This window comes from Cnephaeus nilssonii (assembly GCF_951640355.1).
Source record: "Cnephaeus nilssonii genome assembly, chromosome: 14".
NCBI classification, from domain to species: domain Eukaryota; kingdom Metazoa; phylum Chordata; class Mammalia; order Chiroptera; family Vespertilionidae; genus Cnephaeus; species Cnephaeus nilssonii.
Window position 1 is genome coordinate 66,646,638 of NC_137085.1, and position 27,006 is coordinate 66,673,643.

General features: G+C 47.7%; 1 protein-coding gene across 3 annotated transcripts in view; it reads right to left on the reverse strand.

Moving 5' to 3' along the window:
* Positions 1-27,006, reverse strand: part of MOB3B (MOB kinase activator 3B) — a 196,282-nt gene that overhangs the window by 106,201 nt on the left and 63,075 nt on the right. For all 3 annotated transcript variants that reach the window (XM_079789901.1, XM_079789902.1, XM_079789903.1), the window contains one exon: positions 26,118-26,732. In XM_079789901.1, coding sequence (XP_079646027.1) covers positions 26,118-26,535 — 418 coding nt within the window. In that variant the 5' untranslated portion in view covers positions 26,536-26,732. The remainder of the gene's footprint in view (positions 1-26,117; positions 26,733-27,006) is intronic.

Here is a 27,006-nt window from a genome sequence, read left to right on the forward strand (position 1 = left end):
CCCCAACCCCTTCCTTCCAACTGAAGCAGCCTCTCTTGGTTTGTGACTCCTTCCTGACCCCAACAACAAGAAGGAAAGCATTATGCTAAGCGAAATAAGCCAGTCAGCCCAAGGAGATCACGGTTCGATTCCCGGTCAGGGCACATGCCCAGGTTTCGGGCTCAATCCCCAGTGTGGAGTGTGCAGAAGGCAGCCAATCAATGATTCTCTCTCATCATTGATGTTTCAATCGCTCTCTCCCTCTCCCTTCCTCTATGAAATCAATTAAGATATATATTTTTTTAAAAGAAGCCAGTCAGAGAAAGATAAGTATCACATGATCTCAGTCATATGTGGAATCTAATGAACAACATAAAGTGATGAATGAAAATAGACCCAGAGACATAGAAACACTGAACAGACTGTCAAACCTCAGAGAGAAGATGGGGGTCGGGGGGGGGGGGCGGGTAGGGGAATCAACGAATGAATTCATATGCATAACCCATAGACACAGACAATAAGGTGGTGAAGGCTTGGGGAGGGGGTGGAGGGGAGAGGTCAATGGGGGAAAAAGAGGACATCCTATCTAATAATAGAGTAGTATGCAAATTAACCATCACTCCGGGACAAAAATGGCGGCGCCCATAGACACAAGATGGCGGCGCCCAGGCCCGCAGGAGTCCCCCAGTCCCAGGGAAGGCTGCCGCTGAGAGAAGGCAGCCAGCAGCCCAGCATGTTGGCCTAGGAGGCGGCTTTGCCCTCCAGCCAGATCCTCTTCTAGCCCTGAAACTGGCCGTGGGTCGGGGAGGCGCCCACGCTCGGCCGCCATGATCAGCTTCATGCCCGACTTGGGCCGTGGGTCCAGGAGGCGCCCGCGCACGGCCGCCTCCATCGGCTGCCCTCCCGGACCCGGTCCGTGGGTCCGGGAGGCGCCCACGCACGGCCGCCTCCATCGGCTGCCCTCCCGGACCCGGGCCCTGGGTCCGGGAGGCGCCAGCGCACGGCCGCCTCCGCCGCCTCCATCGGCTGCCTTCCCGGACACGGGCCGAGGGTCCCGGAGGCGCCAGCGCACGGCCGCCTCGATCGGCTGCCCTCCGCGACCCGGGCCGTGGGTCCAGGAGGCGCCCGCGCACGGCCGCCTCGATCGGCTGCCCTCCCGGACCCGGGCCCTGGGTCTGGGAGGAGCCCGCCCACGGCCGCCAACATCGGATGCCCTCCGCGACCCGGGCCCTGGGTCTGGGAGGAGCCCGCCCACGGCCGCCAACATCGGCTGCCCTCCCGGACCCGGTCCGTGGGTCCGGGAGGAGCCCGCGCACGGCCGCCTCCATCGGCTGCCCTCCCGGACCCGGGCCCTGGGTCTGGGAGGAGCCCGCCCATGGCCGCCAACATCGGCTGACCTCCCGGACCCGGGCCCTGGGTCTGGGAGGAGCCCGCGCACGGCCGCCTCGATTGGCTGCCCTCCGCGACCCGGGCCCTGGGTCTGGGAGGAGCCCGCCCACGGCCGCCAACATCGGCTGCCCTCCCGGACCCGGTCCGTGGGTCCGGGAGGAGCCCGCGCACGGCCGCCTCGATCGGCTGCCCTCCCGGACCCGGTCCGTCGGTCCGGGAGGCGCCCGCCCAGGGCCGCCTCCATCGGCTGCCCTCCCGGACCCGGGCCGTGGGTCCGGGAGGAGCCCGCCCACGGCCGCCTTCATCGGCTGACCTCCCGGACCCGGGCCCTGGGTCTGGGAGGAGCCCGCCCACGGCCGCCTCCATCGGCTGACCTCCGCGACCCGGGCCCTGGGTCTGGGAGGAGCCCGCCCAAGGCCGCCAACATCGGCTGACCTCCGCGACCCGGGCCCTGGGTCTGGGAGGAGCCCGCCCATGGCCGCCAACATCGGATGCCCTCCCGGACCCGGTTCTTGGGTCTGGGAGGAGCCCGCGCACGGCCGCCTCGATCGGCTGCCCTCCGCGACCCGGGCCCTGGGTCCGGGAGGAGCCCGCGCACGGCCGCCTCCTGGACCAGGTCCGTGGGTCTGGGAGGAGCCCGCGCACGGCAGCCTCCATAGGCTGCCCTCCGGGACCCGGGCCGTGGGTCTGGGAGGAGCCCGCGCACGGCCGCCTCCATCAGCTGCCCTCTGAGACAGGCTGCCTGGATCAGCTGCCCTCCGTGACCCAGGCCGTGGGTCTGGGAGGCGCCTGCGCACGGCAGCCTCCATCAGCTGCCTGCCCAGACCTGGGCCGTGGGTCTGGTAGGCGCCCGCGCTGGGCCGCCTCCATAGGCTGCCCTCCGAGACCGGCTGCCTCCATCATCTGCCCTCCGAGACCAGCTGCCTTGATCAGCTGCCCTCCGCGACCCGGGCCGTGGGTCTGGGAGGTGACTGCACAAGGCCGGCGCCATCAGCTGCCCACAGTGGCCTGGGCATTGGGCCTGCAAGGTTCCAGTGCATGGCAGGAGCCGTCTGCTGCCTGTCCCAGCCTGGGCTGTGGGCCTGGGAGACCCAGGCTGCCTATACACCTCCCTCCCACCCCCCCACCCTGCCCCCTCTGAGATCAGCTCCCATCTGCAGCTGGGTGGTGTAGGCCTGGGAGGCAGCCGTGCCCCCCAGAGCTATTCCCTCCAAGAGGCAGCCTGGGGTGTCAGGGTGCACCCCCATGGAGTGATCCCCCACACACACTATAGCCTTGGAACTTCCCTTGCCGCCAGCCGAGTGATTGGAGAGGGAGGGGGTTAGTAATCTGGGCGATGCTGCCCAGCAAACCTCTCCCATTGGGTAGAAAGTTCTGACCAGGTTAGGGAGGTAAATGGGTTTTGTGTAAAATCTTTAGGAACCACATGGAAATGTCTGAGATAGGGTTTCACATCAGAAGTAACTTACAACTAATTTCTGAAGGCAAACCTGGAGATTGCAGTTACATTACTGGAGAGTACCCCGAGGTCCGGAGGTTGGCTCTGCAGCGGCGGTGCAGAGTGCTCCCCACCCTGGTTCCTCAGCACCTTGGGCAGGGCTTGAGCCCACCCAGGAAGGCCTTTTCCCCTACAGTTTTCACCAAGGCAGGGAGGTTTTGTAGACATGAATAAGAAGTGCCCATGCACAAGTCCTAGGATCGGGCCTAAACGGGCAGTCGGACATCCCTTGAGGGGTCCCAGATTGGAGAGGGTGCAGGCTGGGCTGAGGGACACCCCAACCCCGTGCACGAATTTCATGCACCGGGCCTCTAGTATATAATACTTTCAACAATAAAGATGAAAGAAATTACATTCTATAGGAAAGAAGAAGATGAAGAAGAAGGAAAGCAGTCTCCCAAGGGAAATTATAAGTGACAAATGCTTAGGGAACAAAGGTTTGCAAACTGTGTTCCTTGAAGTTTTAGGGTTCCACATTTTGGGGGGCGGGGGAAGGGTGGAACTTTTGCTGGTTGTCCACCACGCAGCCAACACAGATACGAGGTTCCTCATATTATTCGAGGTTCCATGTCTTTGTTTGCTTGAAAAAATATCAACAGGTTTAAGACCAGCCAAATGATGTGTCTATGTCAGTAGCATCAGACCTAGATATTTTGTAGAGGAAACAACTGAGGGGCTGAAGCCAAGATGAAAAAAGCAGAGTGTGTCCAGGTGGAATTCAAAGGAGATGGAAAATTCCTCAGAGGTCATCAGGAAACACAAAAAAGCTCATCGGGCCAATGAGTGTACTCATGAGGCTAGGGCTTCTGTGGTGTCGTTTTAGAAGTATTTTCTGTAAGAGGAGGCACCACAGCTCCGGGCTCCTGCCACAGTGTTAACCTTCTGAACCCCCCTTCAGAACATGAACCACAGGGACTGTGTCCCACCGTTTGTTAAGCTGCGATCCTGCTTACCAGAAAAACATTTCCCCGTCCAGGATCAGATTTCAGACTCTTAAGCCCCAAGAATTTGGCCCCTGCTAATTTAGCCATTCCTGAAACAGGTTCCTCCGCTTACAAAGGACTGGGATTTTGTTCATAGCTAGAAAAACGGATCTCTGTGATTTGTGGGAAACTCAACATTCTTTTTAAAGAGAAAAATTTTCTTTATTTTCAAAATGATTTTTTTGCCCCATGGAAAGGACATTCTCTATATTCCCCATGGAGGAGATGGGGCGGGGGGGGCGGGGGGCGCACCGTACTATTAAAAAACAAACAAACAAATCCCATGAATCACATCCAAAGAATCAAAAGTTAAACAAACCACAGCATTTTCCTCACATGACTAGAGATGTGTGGGTTTTATTTCAGTCGTTAATCTAACCCCCGAGCTCCCTGAGATTTAAGTGATTTAACAACCACATGTGAGAGGCTATCCAAGGATGAAATGGAGACGGGACGGGGACAGATTCATCTTCTTGGCTGTTCCTTCCCCCATCGTCACAGAATTCAGAGGGAGCTCTAGCCCCAGAGAAAGGAGAGCCTCATGCACTTTCTAGAAAGACAAGCCTTCCCTTGGGAAGGAGAGCTTGACCTCCAGGGGCCACAGGAGCTGACTACCATGGAAGGAGCATGAGGACTTCTGATGTCAATCTTTCTCGCAAACGAGTGAAACCCAGATAACTGACAGCCACAGACTCCGGCGTGTCCCCTCATCTGCTGCCCCATCCCTTTCTCGTCTGCGTTTTGAGGGGTAGAGTCCCGTGACTGGGGAGGTGTGATTTTGAAATGGAAAACTCTTGAGGCAGCCCCAGAGGAAGAAGAGAAAGAACATTCTTTTCCAAATGACACCCAGCAGCCTTAAATAAAATTATTTGTTCAGAAAAGGTCAGTAAAGCCATGCTTTTCCCATTTAAAACTGTACACAACAGAGCAGCATGAGGCATCAACACAGCTCCGTACACCGAGACCTGAAACACGCCCAAATCCCCCCAAACTCTCTCGGGTACAAGGCTGAGGTGTCACACACAGAATTGATGAGCTGAGTTTTCGGGCAGCCCAGCGCCGGGCAGCTTGGAGCTGAGCGGAATAAACCTGTCAGGGCTGGAAGAGATGAGCACCAGCCCGGAAAAAGAAGGTAACGTTCCAAACAGTCCAGCAGCCATTAGGCATGTGCTGCATGAGAGCAAAACACATCAGGCGGTCAGCTGCCACTTGCAGGGAAAGAACCGCCTTGCACAACTGAGAGAGAAATGAGTTAGACGCAGCGGTCGCCAACCTTCCGGATCTCACGGACCACCAGTGGTCCTCGGGCCACCGGCTGGCGACCACTGAATTAGAGGGAGGCAGCCTGTGACTACAGTGGCCGCAGGAAAGAGCAGGGGATCCGAGGTTTTACTTGTAGTCATTTCTATGAGGCTCATTTTGATCACCCAGCCAGATAGGACTCTCCTCCTCCTGCAATTCTGTAAGATTTCTTTCTTTCTGGGAACTGAATTTTCTCTCCTGCATAATAACGCCATCACACAATTATTGCCCTCCCACACACTATATTAGGATAGTCTGTATACTAAGAAAGCTCTATTTACTAGAACTTTGGTTATCATGGTAAAGCTTGTATCTTCACTGTGAGATGGTAAGCCAAGGACAGGGAACTCTGTGGGCTGCTGTTCCTGTGCCAGGCAGTGACTTACCCCAGGCCCAGCACATGGCAGTCAGCAGTAGGTCTCGTTTGAACGGAACTGAACCCCTGACTGGCATCCCCTCAGAGCAGGCACAGTTGTCCGTCCCTCAGTAACCACAGAGGATTGGTTCCAGGTCCCCATGTGGATACTAAAATATAAGGATGCTCAAATCTTTTATGTAAAACTAGTAGCCCATTTGCAGGAAGAATCCTGCAAGCGGCCGCGTGCGCTGCTGCTGCTGCCACCGTTGGGGCCGCAGTGCCTGCACTCACGCGCCGCTGCTGCCCTCTGCACTCCGCCCCGCCCTGCCCCGCTCCACCCAGCCCTGCCCGGGCTTTCCCTCTGGCAGCCACCTTGCTTTCCGCTTTTCCTCCCTCTTCCTTCTAAGTTGTCTTCAGTCTTCACTCCTCCCTCCCTCAGCGTATGCAAATTAACCGCCATCTTGGTTGTGTAATTTGCATACTCGCCCTGATTGGCTGGTAGGTGTGGCTTGGGCATAGTGAAGGTGTGGTCAATTTGCATATTTGTCTATTATTAGGTAGGATGGCACTGTATTTGCCTGTAACCTACGTGCGTCGTACTGCAAACTTTAAATAACCTCTAGATTACTTATAAAACCCAATACAATGTAAATGCTATGTAAGTAGTTGTTGTACTGTGTTGTTAAGGAAATAATGACAAGGAAAAAAGCTTGTGTGTGTGTTCAGTACAGACACTGCCGTCAGAGGCCTAACTGCACAGTGCACATCAGCAACAACGTGGCATGTTTTCCTGAATGTTTTCCATTTTTTCCTGAATGTTGGTTGAAGTGGAACCCAGATACAGAGGGCCAATTGTAGTGCCACTGACAATCCTTTCGTTAACAGAGTGTTAGCAATTGAGAAGATCCCGAAGTCCTCTAATTTCATCTCTTCCTACCCAAAAACAGTATTGAAAATGCAGAGTTCCCAACCTTCCTGTTTGTTTTGTTAATACTCACTGGAGGATATATTTTCCATTGATTTTCAAGAGAAAGTAGAAGGGAGGGACGGGGGAGGGGAAGAGAGGCGAGACAGAGAGAGAGAGAGAGAGACATTGATGTGAGAGAGACACATCGAGTGGTTGCCCCCCCCCCCCGCCCGCACATGCCCCAACCAGAGCCAGCGATCGAACCTGCAACCCAGGTATGTGCTCTTGACCAGGAATTGAACCCGTGACCCTTAAGTGCATGGGCCAATGATCTAACCACTGAGCAACTCCAACCAAGACAGAGTTTCCAACTTTTAAATGAGGGTGGGGTTTGATTCCCAGGGACACTGTGCATTACCCAGTGTCCCTGGAGGATCTTCTTCTGCCCTCTCCATTCCATCCCCTCTAGTGCAGGAAAAGGCAGGGGGGCGAGTTGGGGGGTGTCAAAGGAAGGCATCCAGATCGGGTGAAGTAGGAAGAGGGGAGAGAAAGCTGTTCCCAACTTTGCTAAAAACAGAACATTTCCAAATGACGCTGGACTCTCGGTTCACCTGTAAGATGGAGAGGGATGCCAGGGAATGGATTCAGAAACACCCTTTTTCCTTCTCTCAAACCTTAATAAAGATCAACATTTCCCTTTCAGGAAATTGTTTTCTAAAGCAGATTTGCTGATTTTCAACCAGGCATTTCCCAAATTTTAAATCAGAAATTGCTCCAGTCCCCAGGTGCCCTCTTTTCTGGCTCCACATGCATTTTCCACCCATGTCTGTCTCTTGCTATAGCTGTTACCTTCACCCACGTTGGGCAGCAAGATGATTCCAACCTGAGAGGCAGCCATGATGTAAGCCACTCGGAGGCGAAATCAGTGTCAGATGTTCAGTGAAAATGGGAGTACAGACCTCATTTATTGTCACAAAAATCAGAGATGCAAAATGTCTCAGATAAACGAACCTCATGACTTCTGCCTTAAAAAGAGAAGTATGTCACTTGGCTGGGAGTGGCTCAGTGATTGAGCGTTGACCTATGAACCAGGAGGTCAGAGTTCAATTCCTGGTCAGGGTATAAGTTGTGGGCTTGATCCCTAATGTGGGGCATGCAGGAGGCATCCCATCAATGATTCTCATCATTGATGTTTCTATCTCTCTCCCTTCCTCTCTGAAATCAATAAAAATGCATTCTCAAAAACAAATTTTAAAAAAGAGAGAAGTATGTTTCTCACTTCTTGCCAAGGACCCCAAAAACGAGCCTGCAGAGCCCATCTCCACCCTTCCAGTTAATCAAGTCTGAATGAATTCCTGGAAGCGGCACAACTGCGGGAGGTTGCCCTGTGCATTGTCAGGGCCTTAGAATTCCCGTGATTTATAGGGGAGAAAGGAGTCTTTCAGTGCGTGTGGAAGGTGCATGGGATTCTTAATTTATGGTTTAGGAGTTGCAGACTCTAGCAGTAAGCCCGCTAAGCTACTGAATCACTGCCAAAGCAACCTCTAACAGAGCCGGCAGAGGTCAAGCAACATCTTACCTGCCAGTCCAAGAGCTCTTGGCTTACCCAAGGCGTTTTGGTTGAACAAAGAGAAAACTACTTGAGTGAGCATAAGCCAACACGGGCAATTTGGTGGAAGAAAACAAGAGCAGGAAACGTGACCCAGCGACCTGAGGGGATGGAAATGGAGCTGCGAGGTCCAGGCCCGCAGCCCTCGCTCACCCTCTCTGAAGAGGCAGGGCAGCTTCCAGCTTCTCCTCCAGCTACAGACTGACACGCTCTGCTGTGGAGCGAGGACTCGGGAGCTGGGTGGGCTCTGATAGGCAGTGCTGTAGACAGAATAGGAACTCTTCGGGAGGACAGAGCTGCCGTGAAGTGTTTGGGCCTCTCCTGGACTTCTCCCTGCCCCTCGGTAGGGTGACCTCTGATGTGCTTGTCATTTCTGCCTCTTACGTAACCTTTGAACACCCTACTCTCTGGAGCACTCTCTTCCCTCTGCTCCTGGACACCTGGATTTCCTCCAAAGTGACTTCTCAGACTCCTTCACGAACAGACCCCTGCTCTGCCCGTCTACTAAATGCGGTGTCCCTCAGGGTTCTGGCCTAGCCTTCCTCTTTCTACTTTAAAGTCCATCTTTAAGTGATTTCAGCCACACCTATGGCTTCAGTGTCCTTCATGTGACCCACCTATTTTCTGAGTCCGAGACCTGTATACCTACTTGCCAGGCCCATAATCCTACTGGGAAGGTTCCGAGGCACCTCAAAATCAATTCATCCAAACTTCCACTTCCCCAACCTTGGTACAAGGCTCTAGCTCAGCTGCTCAAACTGGAAACTAAGGTGTTATTCTTTACATTCTCTGTTCCCTGCTCTACCCACATATATCCCATCACTGATTGTCCCTCTCTAATCCACCTAATTCTCTCCACACTTGATTTAAGCTCTTCCCACCTCTTACCTGGGCCATAGCAACGGGCTCCCAGCTGGCCTCCATGCATCCATCCTTGCCCTCCCCAATCTGTAGCCAGAGGAATCCTTTAAACATTCAAGTCTTGCCATGCCACTAAGCTGCTTTCAGAGGCTCCTTATGACCAGAGAATAAGGTCCAGAGTTCTTCTACGGACACCCATGGCCTGGTCTCCAGGGCCTGCTACCCCTGTGAACCCGTGTGTCCCTCCTGCCTCACTCACTGCGCAGCACTCACATTGGCCTTCAGTCCTTCAGAGATGCCCAGTTTTCTCACCTCAGAGCCTTTGCACAGGTTGCTCTGTCTCCTGCACAGACAACCTCACTACCCTACCCTACCCTTTCCTCTTTGCTGAATCTCACTCACCCTTCTGGTCTCGGCTGAAAGATCACTTCTGAGTGCCCTCAGTTAGAGAGGGTGCGTGTGTGTGTGTGTGTGTGTGTGTGTGTGTGTGTGTGTGTGTGTGTTTGGGAGTATTTGTGCGTGTTTGTTTGTATTTTGTATATTTGGTGCACTGCATTTTCCTCTGCCAAACATTTCACACTTGTAATGATTTATTCCACTTGTTCACTCACCAGCTCGCACAGGCTGCTGTGCCAGGCACTGCTCTAGGCATGGGCTGCAGCACAGATTTGGAGGGGTTCCTGAACTCAGGGGGTTCCCATTCTTTGTAACGTCTCACTCGCTATTTGATTGTAAGTTTGTGAGCAGAAGTCATGCTTGTTTTGTTTAGCACTGTATCCCACTGCAAGCTGGCACACTGTCAGGCACGTGAAATATTCAGTAAATATTTGCCAACTGTCTGATTGGCCTCCCAAAGTTCCTCCTATACTGGGCACATGGTAAGTAAATATGCAATGAATTAGGCAACTTCTTTCAGGCAATCATGCCCACAGAAAAAGGTATTCTTCTAGGTTGATGATTATAATTTTCAGTTTAAAATTTTTTTATTAGGAATTATTGGTTCTCTTAACCCTGTTAACTAACATAAATGAGTAAAGGAACAAGACCACAATTTCTGAATGGAGATAATATTAAGGAAATTGAACAGGATGACCTGAGATAAACCAAAGGCATCTGTGTCACATTATAGCAAGTGGAGAGAAAAGTCCTCTTCAAGGAGGGCAGCTGTGAGCTGAGACCTGGATAACAAGAAGGAGCCAGAGATGCAAAAACCCAGGGGGAGGGCTACCGACATAAGGAACAGCAGTGCAAAGGTCTGGAGGTGGGGAGTGGAGGGAGAACTAGCGGGGATGTGTGTGGGGAGGGTTGTTTGAGAAGCATCAAGAAGGCTTAGGGTGGCTGGAGTCCAGGGCCAGGGGCAATGGTGCCCTCAGAGGTCAGAGAAGTAGCCAGGGGCCTGCTCACAAAGTGGGTAGCCGGCCAAGGGAAGAGTTTAGGACATGTTTCTGTAGAGAGAAGATCTTGGATTTTTTTCAGCAGAGAATGAACAGATCTGATTTATACTTTTTAAGGAAATGACTCTCTGCTCTGTGAAGAATGGGGGAAAGGTTTGTGCCCCTCCTCGCATTAAGAATCTCTTAGAATATCGAAGACTACACTACGAAAAGATGAGATTGTTTAATATCAAAAGTCTGACTTCATTTGAGGCTATTATATAATTGTTAAGGTATTTGATGGCCTTAGTCCTTTTTGATGAATTCTGGTCCTCACTGACAGCAGGGAGACATCGACCCCAGCTCACTGGACATTAGTCAGTGAAGGGGCCATGGCTCTGTTACCAAATGTGTTTATTTACATGAGATCTCTTTATTTATTGATTATCGATGGGTATGATCCATTTGCTATGCATTAAAAAGAACGCCCAGTCATTTCTGATAAGTATCTTCCTGCAACCGCATGACACTGTCCGTAGAGCTCTTGCTTTCGAGATTCCCTGGTGCATCTTACACGTGTCAAACACATTATTTATGAGCAGAGAGCTGTGCTATAGAAATGAGAGCCATCCGTATGGACACAGCTGCCTGTCTTGTGTCTGAAACTGCGTATCTCCAAAGCAAAAAGGAGACTTTCAGTTTTTTATTGTGTCATTTTAAAAAGTGTATTGCTGTATTTTTAGTCTGGAGCCTTCTTCTGAAAGCATGGGATAACAACTTCACTAAATCCTACTGAAAACAAAAACACATCTAGAAGCTATGTTGCTCTTTCCTTTCTTTCTTTTGGCTATTTTTTAAGTGAAGGCCTCCTGGATGAGACTAACAGAGACCTCTCCACAGGCCCTCCTAGAATATGCCAGGTGCATTTTTTCTTTTCTTATTTAGTTGCTATAGCATTAAGGCATTGTGATGCAAGCCAGTCACTGTTCACCTTTTAGAAGTCACATTCACAGACCTCAGTAAAGTCAAGAGCACTGAGAATTCTTATGCACATATATTAGAGAAAGAGAGGAAGGGGGGGAGAGAGAGAAACATTGGTTTGTTGTTCTACACATCTATGCATTCACTGGTTGATTCTTGTATGTACCCTCACCAGGGATCAAACCCCCAACCTTGGTATTTTAGGATGACACTCTAACCAACTGAGCTATGGGCCAGGGTAAGAATTCTTTTAAGGAAGGGGCTGCACCACGCTCAGTCACTCAGCCTTTCACCACCACTTCAGCTTGGGCAAAGGAGCCAAGCATTAACCTTAGAAAAAACCTGAGCAGTATATTAGGGCACTGGCAGCTGGAAGGAAGTTGAGTTGGAGCCCATTTCTGCCCAAGTCTGGAAGCCTCACTTGCTCCCCGCTGAAAGCATTGCGCCCGCCTGAGGTTGAGTCTGGCTTCAGAACTTCTGCTGCTGGGTTGGTGGCAGGAGGTCCTCATCAGTGACAGGAGGTGTTGAACCCCTCGTAGATCCATGAAGACGAGGCAGGTGCGGAGGCAAACTCAGTAGGACATGACGGAGGGAGCCCTGAACTCAGCAGTGTGCCAGGCAAGAGTATGTGGGACTGGCCAGTCGTCAGCGTGGAAGGGGCTGGCACCAAATAGTGCGACCCTGTTGTTGGTCAGGACACCAGAAGTGTGAGTCCAATATGGCACAATGGGCAGACAAGGCAGGATACCAATCTCAAGGGACTGCAGTACCAAGTAGAGTCCCAAACAAGAATCCGCTTCCTGGAATTAGAATTTGGGGTCTGAGGTTGGCCCAGTAATACAAGGAGAGTCCATCCTGCCACTAAGACCTGCGAAGTTCAGAGACTCTGGTCTGAGTCTATGGCCGGGTTACAGAGGACTCTCGGGCTGTGGAGGAGCCCCACAAGGACCCGTCTTTGCATGCTAGTGCCTAATGCAGTACTTGGAATATGTAGGTGCTTAATAAATAGTTGTTGAATTAATAACCCTGGTTTAATAACACTTAGTTCTGAAACCTAGCTTTTTTAAGAAACCTATCCTTATGGATCTACTTATGGGGTAATTTAAAAGGTTCACTTTGCCCGGCCAGCATGGCTCTGTGGTTGAGTGTCAACCTATGAACTAGGAGGTCACAGTTCAATTCCTGGTCAGGACACATACCTGGATTGCGGGCTCAATCCCCAGTAGAGGTGTGCAGGAGGCAGCCAATCAATGATTCTCTCTCATCATTGATGTTTCTACCTCTCTCTTCCTTTCCCTTCCTCTCTGAAATATATATACACTGAGTGGCCAGATTATTATGATCTCTGAATGCATAATAATCTGGCCATTCAGTCAGTGTGTGTGTGTGTGTGTGTGTGTGTGTGTGTGTGTGTGTGTATGTGTGTATGTGTGTGTGTGTATAAATATATATATATATATACATTTATATATATATTAGAGGCCTGGTGCATGAATTCGTGCATGGGTGGGGTCCAGCCAGCCTGGCCAGGGGGAGGGGACATGGGCGGTTGGCCGGCCCGCCTGCTGGTCGAACTCCTGGTCGAGGGGACAATTTGCATATTAGCCTTTTATTACATAGGACATACACTGAGTGGCCAGATTATTATGCATTCAGAGACCATAATAATCTGGCCACTCAGTGTATAATAAATGAAAGGTTCATTTTGGTAACATCCCTTTTTCAAATTGTCCTGGAAAAGGCTCCACTATTTTATTTGAAACCTTGAGCCTCACTTTGGCTTGTTTTTCTCCTGAGCTGACGGAGTGCCCCATGGACCCCCTCAACGGGCAGCTGCTGGGTAGCACGGCCGGAGGCCAGGGGCTGCAGGAGGTGAAATGCACACCTGTGGCACCTGAAACAACAGAGTCCAATCAGCCCCCTGGTGAGTCACCGCAGACTGATAAGGGCCACCATGGTCCATGGCAATTATAAGAGTCAACATGTTTAAGACTAAAAATATTTCATGGGCCCCAAAGTGTTAATTGTCTGAGGGGTGACTGAGAATCACAGCTGAAGTCCAAAAACCTGCCTCTGCCCATCTGTTGAGGGGATTGGGGCCTCCAAGGTCTTTGTTTGGGGACCTCAATAACTTATTGGTATGTGCAGCTTTCCAAATGGGAGAAAACATAGCAACTACTTTGCAGAAATAACACAGTATTGAAGATATTGTTAGTAATCATGGTAGCTGATATTTACCAAACACTTTACACATATCACACTCACTGTCTTATCTTATTAAGAGCTCACAGCAACCTTCTGACCCATGTCTCCTGGGAAGAAAATAACCCCAGGAGAAAAGGGGTTAATGAAGGTTACAGGGAAGGCTCTGAGTAACATGGGTCTGCTCATCTGTTCAATGTGAATCTACAGGGAGCTAGACGTGGCTAGTTGGCATCCTCTCATACACTTTTGTTTATTTTTTCCCTCCTTTTCTTCCTAACCAGTGAGATTTTTATCTTTAAAAGACACACACACACACACACACACACACACACACACACACACACACCATCAGCCCTCATCACACATGAAAATGCCATTGAGCCATCTGTCCCATCTTATTAAGGGAGGTTAGTCCCACTAGTACCAGTCTTCCCAGTTTCCACAGACCACAAGTCAAAATCTACGTACAGGATTGAAGGCACATTGAGGAAGTAACGAGGCATGACTTGAAATATCTTATTTCATCCAGGCAGGATTTCTTCTGCAAAGGCCTCAGACAGCCTTTCTGCTTCTTCAAATTATCCTTTGGATTTTGCCTCTCTCAGTCTTTGAATCTGTTTGTCTATGAGTTTATAAGAAGGTATGCGTGCACGTGCCTAGAATTACAGGGGTTTGCTGCATAGTGAAACACACAAATATGGCCTTCAGAAGCCAAGTAACCTATGCCTTTCCGAGATGCAGTTTCCTCATTTGGAAAAGAGATAAAAACAAAACACCTTTCTAAAAAGGTTGTGAAAAGTAACTGAGCTTTGTAAAGCACCTCAGCTATTGTAGACAATGAACGATAGACAATGTTTTACATCAATTGCATAAAGGCAAAGCTAGATATGACAAAAAGTACTAGTAGGTGTGAGGTTTGCCCCTGACACCCACAGTAAAGACACATGTCATTTAGCAGAGATGTTTTTATAAACCCCATTCAAAAACTACATTTAGTGGCCAGATTATTATGATCTCTGAATGCATAATAATCTGGCCACTCAGTGTATATCCTATAAAATAAAAGGCTAATATGCAAATTGTCCCCTAGACCAGGAGTTCGACCAGCAGGCAGGCCAGCCAACCGCCCATGTCCCCTCCCCCTGGCCAGGCTGGCCGGACCCACCCATGCACGAATTCATGCACCAGGCCTCTAATATATATAAACTGAGTGGCCAGATTATTATGCCACTCAGAGTAGTCTGTCCATAGACAGTAGCTCCTATCTGCCCATTTGCAGGTTGCAGTCATGTGGCCATGCCCATCGAAAGCTGACTGGTGGTTGTCTCCATCACAGTGGGCCTTGCTGTGAGACTCGGTAAATGCTGAATTCACTACCTATGCTGATATAAAGAGCAGGGACACAGATAATCTAAATTGGCTGATACTTTCTAAATTATTCACTCAATTTCTTTCTACCTTACAACATGATTTAGGTCTTGGCTATGAAATCCTGTAGGAATATGTATCAATTGAGGGTGAAAAGAAATGCATAACCTTTCTGACCTAGATAGAAAGCTGTCCTAAACTTGAATACTGTTGCATATCATTTGCAAGTTAAACAACTGGTGGTGGTCTACCACTCTCTATTGTAGTGTACGGCATAACAATCATATTACAGTAATCCCATCAAAATTTTAAAATACTTCCTATGTGCACAGCAAGGACTATCAGTTAAGCGTGTAGTCTGAAAGAGATCATTGGGTTAGTGTGAACATAGTGCTAAGGAAATCAGAGGGTGCATTTTTTCAAACACTAATTAGCATCTTTTGGTGGTCCTACAAAAGTCTGTGATAAGGAAACTGCATGACTATGAACACTGAGGTAAAAGCCATCAGAACCGCTGGGTAAATACCACAAAGCATGTGTCCAACTGATCAATGGGGCCCTAACAACAGTGTTGTCTAACTGGTTTCTACTCCCACGGTCTCACCAATGTCTCCATTTATCACAAGGGACACTGTGAAACCCTCAGTGCGATCTTAATTTGTGTTTATTCAACCAAAAATGCCAAGTGACTACAGGTGCCTAGGACTGGCCTCCGCATTGCTTTATCTATAGCAGTAGGTCTCAAAAGCACTTTAGGGGGCCTTGGGAGTCCGTTCAGGGGCACACAAAGTCCTCCCCTTTCCAACTACATGTCTATATGAACCCAGACTTGAACTTAAAACACATATCACAATAGATGGAAATTCAGAAGCACATAAGAAAGTCCAGGTGTTTTCTAGTAAACCAGACATTAAAAAGATTTGCAGAAACCAAAACAATGCCACTCGTGTCCTCAGTTTTTTGTTTGCTTTGGGAAATATAGTTATTTTTTATAAAAAAAAAATAGGTTTATGTTACTTTGTGATGGGTTTATTAGCATTTTTTCAATGAATTAATTAGTAATACTTAAAAATATTTATAGTTTTAATTTCTAATATGGTAACTGTTGATATATATAACCCATGTTTAAAAAAAAAGTTTTGAGATTTTCAGTAGCTTTTTAGTATGAAGGAGTTTGAGGAGCAAAAATAAAATGAGAACCTCTGATCTACATCGATCTCATTTAAATCTTATAGCATCCCACCTGGCTGGGTGGCTCAGTTGGCTGGAGCATTCTCCCATTCTATTCCCCAGGTTGCAGGCTCGATCCCAGGTCAGGGCAGGTATGGGAGGCGGCCAACTGATGTTTCTCACATCGATGTTTTTCTCTCTCAAATCAATGAACATATCCTCAGATAAGGATTTTAAAAAAATCTTACAGTATCCTGATTCCCTTTCCCAATTTTAATTGTCTTCGTAGAGTTTATCACTACCAAAAATTATACATTTTTATTGATCTGTGTTCTTCATATGCCAGTTGTTTGTCTACCAGCTCTCAGGTCCATTCCATACCCTTCCTCTGCAACATACATTTCCCAGGATCCTTTGCCCAAAGCAATGGGAAGCACTGGCAGGAGCTTAGAGGAGAGCAGAGCCCAGTTTCTCCGCCTCTCTCTCCTTCGGACTCAGCCTCTCCTCTGTGCTCCCAGCTGCTGAGCAGCCCTGGCTCCCAGGCTCCACGGAGCCCTCTCCTCCTTTGTGTGTCTAATCCTGGGGTGTAGTGGTTTGCACTCTGGGTTCCACCTGATTGCTTCACCATCCCAGTTTCCCTTTCGGCTCTCCCCACATGGGGAAGACACTTAGCTTCCTCATGTGAAAACAGGGATAATAAGAATGGCAACCAGCGCTGCTGTGAGGATTAGCAAACACACACATAAAGAACCTAGCACACTGCTCAGCCAGAATAGGAAAATGTAGTTAACATTATTATTAGTGTATTTTAAACTTTGTAACTGCTGCCTTCCTTACAAAAAAGTAAATCTATTGCTTTCAGCTGGTGTTAAATTTTCATTATTAGCTGAGATTCTAATGGACGTGGAAGTTATTTTTTCCAAGTTAGCTACTGTAATTATGACACGATCAATTGCTTTTCTCAACTTTTACTTCAGTTGGGAAAAAATGTGCAGAGGATACTGCAGGAGAAATTCTATGTAATCGAGTACTACAAGCTGCAATAAGTCAGAGGTCTTCCTTTCCTCATCGCTGTGGAAAGGAAATAAAGCTCAAATATATTCAGCACTTAATCCTCTGCTGGGAACTTGCTAAGAGCTTTCTATGCATTATGACACTTAATTCTCATAGCCTTTCAAAGTGGACATTATCATTATTACCCCCACTTCCCAGAGCAGGAGATGGGCTCAGAGAGGTTCCGGGGTGGCCGAGATCACGCAGCCCGTAGGAGAGGAACAGATTTGAACCTGCACTGAAGACGAGCCCTTACCTGCAACCTATTTTTGGAAAACAAAAATAAAGCCATCCAATAGTTAATGCCTATGGATTGTTTCCCACGGGACTTGGTGCCTGTAATTAACATACTTGCTCATATTTCTCTTCCTTGGCACAGAAAGACAGACAATCTGAACCGCAGGCTTTTTCTTTCCCACTTGGGATGGTCACATAGAAACGATTTATCTGAGGGCCATAGCAGGGAAGTCCTCAATCTCCCACAGTGTTCTTCACTCTGCTCCTGCTGGCCATGGGAGGGGGCCGGGCTGGGTCAGGCCACCAGGTGATGCTGAAGGTGGTCATCCACAAATAATTGCTGGTGGTCCCCAGGTGCTGACGCTCCACTGTGCTGCCCACGGGTGAGGGGGCTCCCTCACTGCAGCCGCACTGGAAGCCAAGGAGCCTGTCCCTGCTGGCGGATTCCGGAGAGTATGACACGGTGGGCAACAAAATAAACACCTGACTGCTGGCTGGAGTTTCCTCCCTGCATCATCCCTGCTCTCCAGCCCTGGGATCCTGGGCTGGATGATGTCGAAAAACACCGAAAACCTATTGCTTCCTTTGAAGAAAGATTTTTTTTTCTTTTCCTGAGCCACAGCTAACAACTTCAGTTTGTACTCCACATCATTTCATGAAAGAGGTATTCACATATGAAGGGGTCCTTTGCCAATCTTGCTTTATTGAACCCTCTCTGAGAAATGAAAATCGTAGCCAAATGACAAAAAAATTGAACGGCCTCCAGTTTTCAGGAGCACACCTGTTCTGCATCTGACCTATGGAACCGGTGGATCAATTCACTCATGCACGGTGGTGATCCACTCGCCTCGTGTCCTCTCAGCACAGTGTTAGGCTGGGTGCTATGTCCCGTGGCAGAAACAAGAAGGTGGAACTGGCTTCGTGCAGGCCACGTGCGGGCCACGGGCTTTGCCTGCGAAACACCTGCAGGTCTCTCGTGGACCCGTTCCTGGTTCTGGCGGTCAAGGCCACACAGGTAATCTCATCCCAAGAACATTTACCTTTTCCTCTGCTGGTTCCACAAAATGTAGCAAAGATGAAGGAACATGCATTATCAACTCCATAGCCAAATGTTTGATGTAATGATGGATTTTCATCCCAGGTTCTTTCCTTTCTCACCTGACCAGTCTATTTCTTCATGGTACTGTGTGATATTGAGGGAGCTAACATTGGACGCATACCCAACTTGTGCTAAGTGTTTAAATGTAGCATGTTATTTTATACTAGAGGCCCAATGCATGAAATTCGTGCAAGAGTTGGCCTTCCTTCCCCCAGCAGCCAGCACCCGGGACCCAGGCTTCCCTCACAGCCCCAGCTTTGTCTAGAAGGTCATCCAGAAGAATGTCCTGTCTAATTAGCATATTACACTTTTATTATTATAGACTAGAGGCCTGATGCATGAAATTCATGCAAGGGGCTTGGCCCTCACAGCCCCTCGCAGCCCTGGCTTTGTTAGGAAGGTCATCCGGACATCATTCTGCTGTTCGGTCTAATTAGCATATTAGCTCTTTATTATATAGGAGTAGTGACAATCCTGTGAAATAAATACTTTGACATGCATTTTATAGACAAGCAACTGGGTTAGAGAGACTGAAAACTTGCTATTAGAAGTTGGTAACTGGGAATCAAACTCAGGTCTTAGACTAAGCTTCTGTTTCTTGTTACCACCCCTCCTTCCCAAACTGGCTCATCTTCCCAGAGCACCCACTTTACTAGACAAAGACTTGGGGAAAGAATAATTATGTGACAGAAAACATGGATAGAATTATTATTTAGAATATGAATTTAACATGAATTTTCAAAGATAAAGCACCAGGAAAGCATCCTCAGAGGCCTTACAGGTGTTTTAAAGGAAAAGCTTGTGAACCACTTTCTACACATGGAAGTCTAGGGCAGGTGAACCATGCGGCCTCTTTTCAGAAGTTATTTCAGTATCTGGACGCTCTATCTAGCAGGAAGGCAGAGTGAAAAGGCTTTGGTATCAGGGCCCTGCTGATACGCTCTGCTCAGAAAACAAAAACCTGTGCTCTCTTTAGAACTCGGTCGGGACATTGGTAACAACTCCCGTGCGCTCTTGGGGACATCACCCCTACTTCAAGTGGCTTATACAATGGTCTGTCCAACTCCATATTCTGGTCTGGGCAAGAGTTCTGGTTTAGTCCTCTTTCTTCATCCCGTTGCACTTCCAGGCTTCTGGATGCATTTCCACATCCCTCACATTTGGCGATGCCTCTCCACGCAGCCCTGACGCCCACAATGCAGCCTCCCTGGGCTGAGGATGGGCCCCACATCTGCAGCCACCAACTGAGTAAGAGCAGCAGGTGCCCCTCCCCCACCCACCACAGCCTTTGTTTTTATCTCTGCTTTCCACGGAATATCACATGTCCCCTGTCCCTGCCCAGCTAATGCTGAGATGTAACAACCTGTCACCTGAGATGTGGCCCATTAAAATTACATTGCACAGGTAATGGAGAACGCAGTGCAGGTCCGACAGCAGGTAATCAGCCTTAAGTTGCAGAGCAGCCTCGTCTAGGCCCTCTGGGTTTCCTGTCTCCACTCCCCTTCCTCTCTGCTTCTTAGCACATGGACGCCCTCACCATTTCTCAGAGGTATCTCTTGGGATCTGTTGAGTGGGGGTGGTTATTTAACACTGTTCTCATTAACTCAGCCACCAAGTCACCCCAGCATTGGGTTAACAAGGTGGGGGCGGGGAATTGTGGTCATCACAGTCGATCATCAATTCTCCAGCAGCTGGTGGGGGTGGGGAAGAGCGGATTCAGCTGTCTCTGCATGTTTTCTATGAACAGACAACTGGACAAATGTGACTAGCATCAGGATCTAGAGAGGCAAGGTGTGAAAAAGCAGAACCTCAGAGTTGCTGTCAGTAAGGACCCGATACTGTTTGCCTCGGATGCAGGGCCTGTCCCTTTCCACGTCCCTTGCTGTGACTGATGGGTTTGTCTGACCACATTGCTTAGAGAGGACTTAACATTGGAGGCAACAGGCTGGAGTAAGAATTGTTGATTCTGGGGCAAGAACATCACAGACACGAGATGCTGGAGGGAGAGCGGGCAGGAGCTATGGAGCTGGGTGGCCTTGGGTCTGAGTCCTAGCTGCGCCTGTGTGACCCTGGGCATGGTACTTACTCTTTTCCACCTGTGAAAAGGAAATCAGACTACCTGCCTCAATGGTGTTGCTTTACAGATTAAATGACATAATGCAGCTAAAGCGTTTAGGGAGTGCATGTTCAGAAAATGGCAGTGTTATGATTATACCCTCCCAACTAGTAAATTCTTAGGGAGTCAGCTTATCGGATCCCAAAGGCAAACCACATTTGCAAAGCCTTGGAAAAACTCGCCAGTTCACAGGGCTACCTTAGGGGCTCCGTGCCTGGAGTTTCTGAGAAACCTCTTGAGAGATCAAATCCAGGTCACCTTGCCCAACACTGATTTTAATGAGTGGCTTGCCCTAGGGGTGACTAGTGGGCCCTCTCCCCACTTCTCCAGCTAACCTGCTGGTTTGACATTGGGCATGAGCAGATTTAATACGCAGTCTTCTGAAAACCAAGCAAGAAGATTCATCCAGGCTTTCTCTCTTAAGAGTTAAGTGCTCATCCCTGAAACCAGGAGTTGGTCTAGCGCCTAAAGTAACATTAACATTTCCCCAAGTCTCTGAGTGATGAAAACCTGAAGTATTTATAACCTCAACATGATGATGCAGCAATGAAGACGGCTAATTTTTTAAAATCGTATTGAGTCTTTTACAACCCATTTTATTCTTCTGGGGTACTGTTCAGAAATCATTTAGTGGTCTACATGAGTTCTGGTTAATAGCTATGTAGAAATGTATGTGGAGAGGTGACTAACACATTTTTCAGCACCTCTTCTGGGTGCTGATGGCTCTGAGCCATGAGTTTTTACTCACACTGCCTCATTTAATCTTTACAACAGCCCTGTGAGATCAGAATTATAATCTGTAGTTGACTAAGAGAGAAATGTTGGCTCAGAGGCTGTACCAGTGTCTCAAGCATCTGCAATGCAGAGCTAGCTGACCTCCTCCAAGTCTCTGTGCACAAGCCTAGTATTGGGTCTACCACATTGGAAGTCTATTTTGTTGATGTACATTCTGTCTTACCAGTATTAAATACATTTCTATCAAAATTAAAATACCATGAGGGAAACATGCAAGAGAAAATGCTAAGTTAAAATTTAAAAGCCCATTATAAACTCAGTTCTCCGACAGCCCATGACTGAAAAGCTCATCTCTATGGACAGTTTTCTTGTCTCGTGTTTCCTGCCACAATATTTTGAGAGAGGATGAAACTCAGCTGTAGGCTCATGAGAAAAGTTGCCAGAGGGATGCAACTCTTTCCACTATGCACTTGGCCGCTGAACAAACTACTCATGTTAGAAAACGTGCAGAGCAATTTGGAGCAACTAGACTTTCTGGACATTAGGGAGGCTGCTCAAGGACAGGATCTCTGCTCTGCTCTCTTGGTGCCTAAAGTAGAACCGGCTTCCAAGCAGGTGCTCGAAAAACATTTACTGAATGAATGAATGAATGACCAAATGGCAGTAACGGTAGTCATGAGCTCAAAAGCCTTTCTTAGGCTATGTCATCCTCTGTCCAATCTTGGGATGTGACGTGGGAACAGCTATCGCGGCCGTAAACTCCTCAGGTATGCCGGAGGTAATTAGTTAAACAGGAGTGAACAAAACCAAAACAAAGTAAAAACAAGACCAAGTCGTTTCTTAAAAAATTATAGCAAAAACTGTGTTTTCTGACATTTTCTCCATTCTAGACAATCTCCTAAAACCACTGAAGTCTTTAGTTATGTGAAGGAAATTTTACAAAATAATGATACATACTGTGAATGGTAGTGGACAAAGGCATCGATTTTTGGCCACTCTTGAGCTACAATGCTGACTTGTGAATGACTTATCAGCTGTAAAACCGGAAAGCCCCTTAGCTTGTTTAAATATCAGCTTGCTCATTGGTAAACTGAGATATTTAATTCATTGAGTTATTATAAGAATTAAGAAAGATTAATAGTGTCTGGCACTTAGCAGACTCAATAAATATGAATTCCCTTCCTCGCTCCTTCCCTTCCTCTCGCTGATCTTTCCTTTTCTGACACCCATTTATCCTAAAACCACAGAGGTAGGTGAGATCATGTAATTATTTTTAAAAATGTTCTTATTGCTCCACGTTCAAAGACTTTTTTAAAACATGAGTTGGAGGAGCTCTAAGTTTTCTACTCTTTTTTTTTTCCTGGTGTCAGATCTAAGATAGTAAATCCTATTACATAATAGAAAAAATGGGAAGCTGAGGGCTAGGACATAAAAATTATTATAAGTAGACAGATAACAGGAAAAAAAGGTTGTGGCTTCGCAGGCTCCCTATTTTCTGTCATTCTCTCTAAAAGTGGATAGAGATACAATCAGAGAGGAGATGGCCTTGCTTCTGAAGTTACTGCTACCTTAGGAGCTTTAATGGGGACATCTGTTGGCTTTTTAACAAAGGAAGCTGGAGAGGATCAAGGCAAGTGCAGGAGACTATAGTTCACAAGGGAGCCACATCTGCTTGGTATTTCCCCAACTGAGAAAGCTCAACTTCTGAAACAGCCCGGGTCTCCTGGTTACCCTGGAATCTAGGAGCAGATGAAAGCTTTTCTTTCCTCCATATTTCAATGGTACTGATCAACAGCTGTTTATATCCTTTAATACCTAATGAAGGGCGAAGCCTTCACATCTGTCAGTATTTTCCGGTTCTATTTCCTTGGATCACAGTGGGGCGGAGGTGAAGTTGGAATCCCTCCCACTCTCCAGAAGTATGCCTCGAATTCAAAGCTGTAATGCTAAGCAGAAGTCCCCGTTTCTCATCCACCCAGGGTCTGCTGTTGGCTGAGAATTCTTCTTTTACTCTATCCTGACAGGTGTCTCGATCAATTTCATGATAATGATGACTCATAGCAGCACAAAAATCAAAAAGAAGAAAAGTAGGCTGGAATAGTGGGGGAGGAAGAAGAGAAGGAAGTGAATTCTAACAAAGAAAGTGGCTCCTGAAGATAAGTTATTTCAAAAAATAGCAAAGTATGGTCTGAGGGCAAATCACAGAGGTGAGCAGGAGGCTCATGAAGACCCTCAGGATGATGGTGGATGGTGGTTGTTTTTACTGAGCCCTAACATTACACCTTGGAAGAGTTAAACAGGGAAAATTAAACTTTGTGGAGGCAAGGTACACAAAATACTCAGGATGATACTAAAGGGATTCAGAGACATTTGTTTAACTTCATTTTGATCACCAGCAACTTACATAGACATGTTGGGACTTTATAAAAATTATTTTTCCATCCTTCCTTCTGTCCGTCCGTCCATCCATCCATCCATCCATCCATCCATCCATCCATCCTCCCGCCCACCCATTCAACAACTTATAAGGTACCAAGACTGGATTAGTTCTGGGACAGTCAATATGAATAAGACATATTCCATAACTGTAAGGGGCTTATACTCAATTGGTGGAAGAAGACATGGTATAAAGGATGCAAGAGAAGATGGTGAATCCAGAAGGAGAGAACAGTGTGGATAAAATCAGAGAGGTAAGAAACACACTGTTTCTGGGGAATGAAAAGCATTCTGGGTGGTTACAATAAACAGAGGATAGAGTGCTGGGTTCTTATTAAAAGTGCAAATTCTTAGGTCTTACCTAAGAGATTCTAATTTAGTTGTTAAGGAAAAAAAACACAGGGAATTTATATTTTTAACAGAAGCCCCAAGTAATTCTGATACAAACAAAAGTTTGACAACTCTATATAGATCAACATTTCCCAAAAGATGATAATGATGTTATATTAAAAAAAAACAAAAACCAGCAGGTTCAAAGTATGTAGTATTGGGAAACCCCTTTCTTGGAGATTTATCATGCATATTAGCATATTAAAAGTCCTGCAATAAAGAAATCAATTTCACTCGGCACTTCCCAAACTTATCTTTTCATGGGGGAAAAACCATGGTGCACCTATTAAAATCTCCCAGAACATTGGTGGACTATGGAGCATAAATTGAGAAGGATTCTGATGAGGAGAGTATGCCCCCCAAACCAAGTGAATAGCTAACAAAAAAATGTCTAGAAAAAGATAGCAAAGTCAATTACTCTAGGGGACACCCCCTGATTTCCTCCGAGCAAAGTCGAAAACCACCTCCAGGAATTTCCTCACCCTCAAGTAACACACCGTGGCCCTGATGTGGTTTCTGGTCACCCACTCTACGTGGTAGCCACAGCTGCCAGCAAGAGCAGAAATGCCCGGAGTTCAAAGCCTCAGGGAGCAGGAACAGAAGGGAAAGGACAAAGAGGAGGTCTCCTGGCCCCCATTTATTTACCTTTATTGCTAGCATGTGCTCTGCACAGAGCATTGGCAGTGGCTGGTGATGCTTTTGGAAAAGAAAAATTCTTCCCAGCAGCAAAAGAAGCCTCTGACTGTCAAAGAAAGTGCAAAAAGACATGAATTCTAAGAAATTCTCGCCCACTGGAGGTGCCTATTAGCTGGCTGGCGAGAGGGGTTGGAATCTGCCCTCTTCCTCCTGCTCTGGTGAGTCAGGGCTTGCACCCCCGCCCCCAACCTCCTTCCTTAACAAGGGGCAGCGGAGAGAAAGAGCATGAGGGGACTGGACAAGTCAAGGCAACACCGTGATTCTGAGCAAACTGGTTTGTGTGCTGAATATTTCAAGATGTACACACTGCCTTCATCAATTTATGCCCTTTCTTCTGGTATTAACTTAATTACTTCCATACGCCCCACCTCAGGTTTCCATATGCCACATGGGGACACACACATCCCAACTAGAAGTGATTTCAGCAATGCATTTCAAACGCTTCTTTTATCCGCCAACCATTTCAGAGCTTTTACATAATACTTCCTAACAGCACAAGTATTTTTTCAGTCATTCCACAAATATTTCCTGAGTGCCTACAAGGGTTTCCAGGCACCAGGCTCGCTGGACACTGGAGATATGACAATGGAAGTAAGGAGATTGCTCTTTCCCGTTGAACCTAGAGCCTAGAAAACCTGAATGTTAAATTCAGCCTGTCAACACCAATGATCAGCAGCATAAAGAAATAAATACAAGGGGTAGAAAAGGTTTGGCTCTTCCCCTTGAAGAGTTTCACGACTCAAAGCACAAGGGAAACAAAAGCATTTGCATTTCAAGTGTCCTGGTGAGTCTAGCAATTGCACAAGGGTCCAGAGTTGACAGCATAACCTGGGATATAAATAACCTGTGATCAGGAGAAGGAAGAACAGAATGGCAGGATCTTTATTTTCCCAGAATGCTAACCCCTTGTTTGATTGGTCCCCAAACAAATCCGTGGATTCTCCCATTAGGATTTCTTAACCTGAGAGGTAAATACCAGTAACTGCACCAGAGATCATGTAACTTTAACTAGTTAATTACTCAAATAATAAGAACCTTATCAGAATGACTGGGTGGGGTTAGGGTCTAGTCCTAAGTAAGCCAGAAAGATCAAATCTAACATTTCACCAAGACAATGTTCAGGCGTAATTTCATGATTGAGGTCCATGAGATTATTGTAAGTGATCCACAAATAATATTTTTCAAAATTTCAATGAGGTCCTTAGATATAGAAAAAGAAACTGCAGGTGTGTGAGAGATGGAATCTGGGGAAACATTGATTGATGACGTGTGGTGTCCAGTGTTCAAAGGCAGGCATGCAAGGAGCCTCAGCAAACCTTCTGAGCTCACGTGGGATGTGACAAAATAACCAAGAAGCTGGCCATGGACTTACCCACGCATGTTGGAAAGATGTCTTCGTTGTTGATCTGGACCTCGATCCAATCCATAAGGAGGTTCATGTACTGGGGGGCGGGCAGTGCGGTCGGCTTCTTATACTTGAGGTCATCCTGCCACCGATACTCATATTTGGGGCCCCCTGACATCACAGGGCAGGTCCTCTCGGTGCAGAACTCGCAGATGGTGCCGTAGATGAGGTTGATCCGATTGAAGAAGTCCACCACGTGCACGGCCACCCAGTCGTTCTGGTCCTCCCCACTGGGCAGCTGCACCGCCGCCTTCAGGTCCACGCCTGAGTTGAGGGACGCCTGAGCCCGTTTGTGGAGCTCAAACCTCTGTGTGCCAGGTTCGAATTTCCTCTTGGGCCGGAAGGTCTTGTCCTTGTTGAACACCTGCTTCAGAGCTATGGACATGGTCTTCTCCTTTTCTTCCTTTGTTTTGCAGGAAGCAAAAAAGCACCTGGAACTTCTCAGTGAGAGATCACAACCCAACAGAGTTTTCCACTGCCAGCCCTCTGGCCCCAGTCTTGCGGCCCGCAGCTTCTATCTATTTTAAATGGCTCCTTCCATCTTCCTCTCGAGTGATTTCCAGGGGAATCTCATGTTTCTTCCTAAAGGAGAGAAAAAGAGTCTCATAAGTGCCCAGGTTCCATTTAAGAAATGACAAAGGCTTAGACCAGATTTCCATTTTGCGTTTAGCTGTGCCCACTTCCATCCAGGTATGTGGATGTGGAGGTTAAGCCAAACCCCTGGGAATCCTTATTCGTGATCTTTGTCAAATCTCTGGTTATTCCTCCTTGTGTGATCATAGGCCCAACGGACCTCTCCAAGGTGTTACGGATGAACATGGTAGTCAAGATAGATAACAAATTCATCATGCCACTG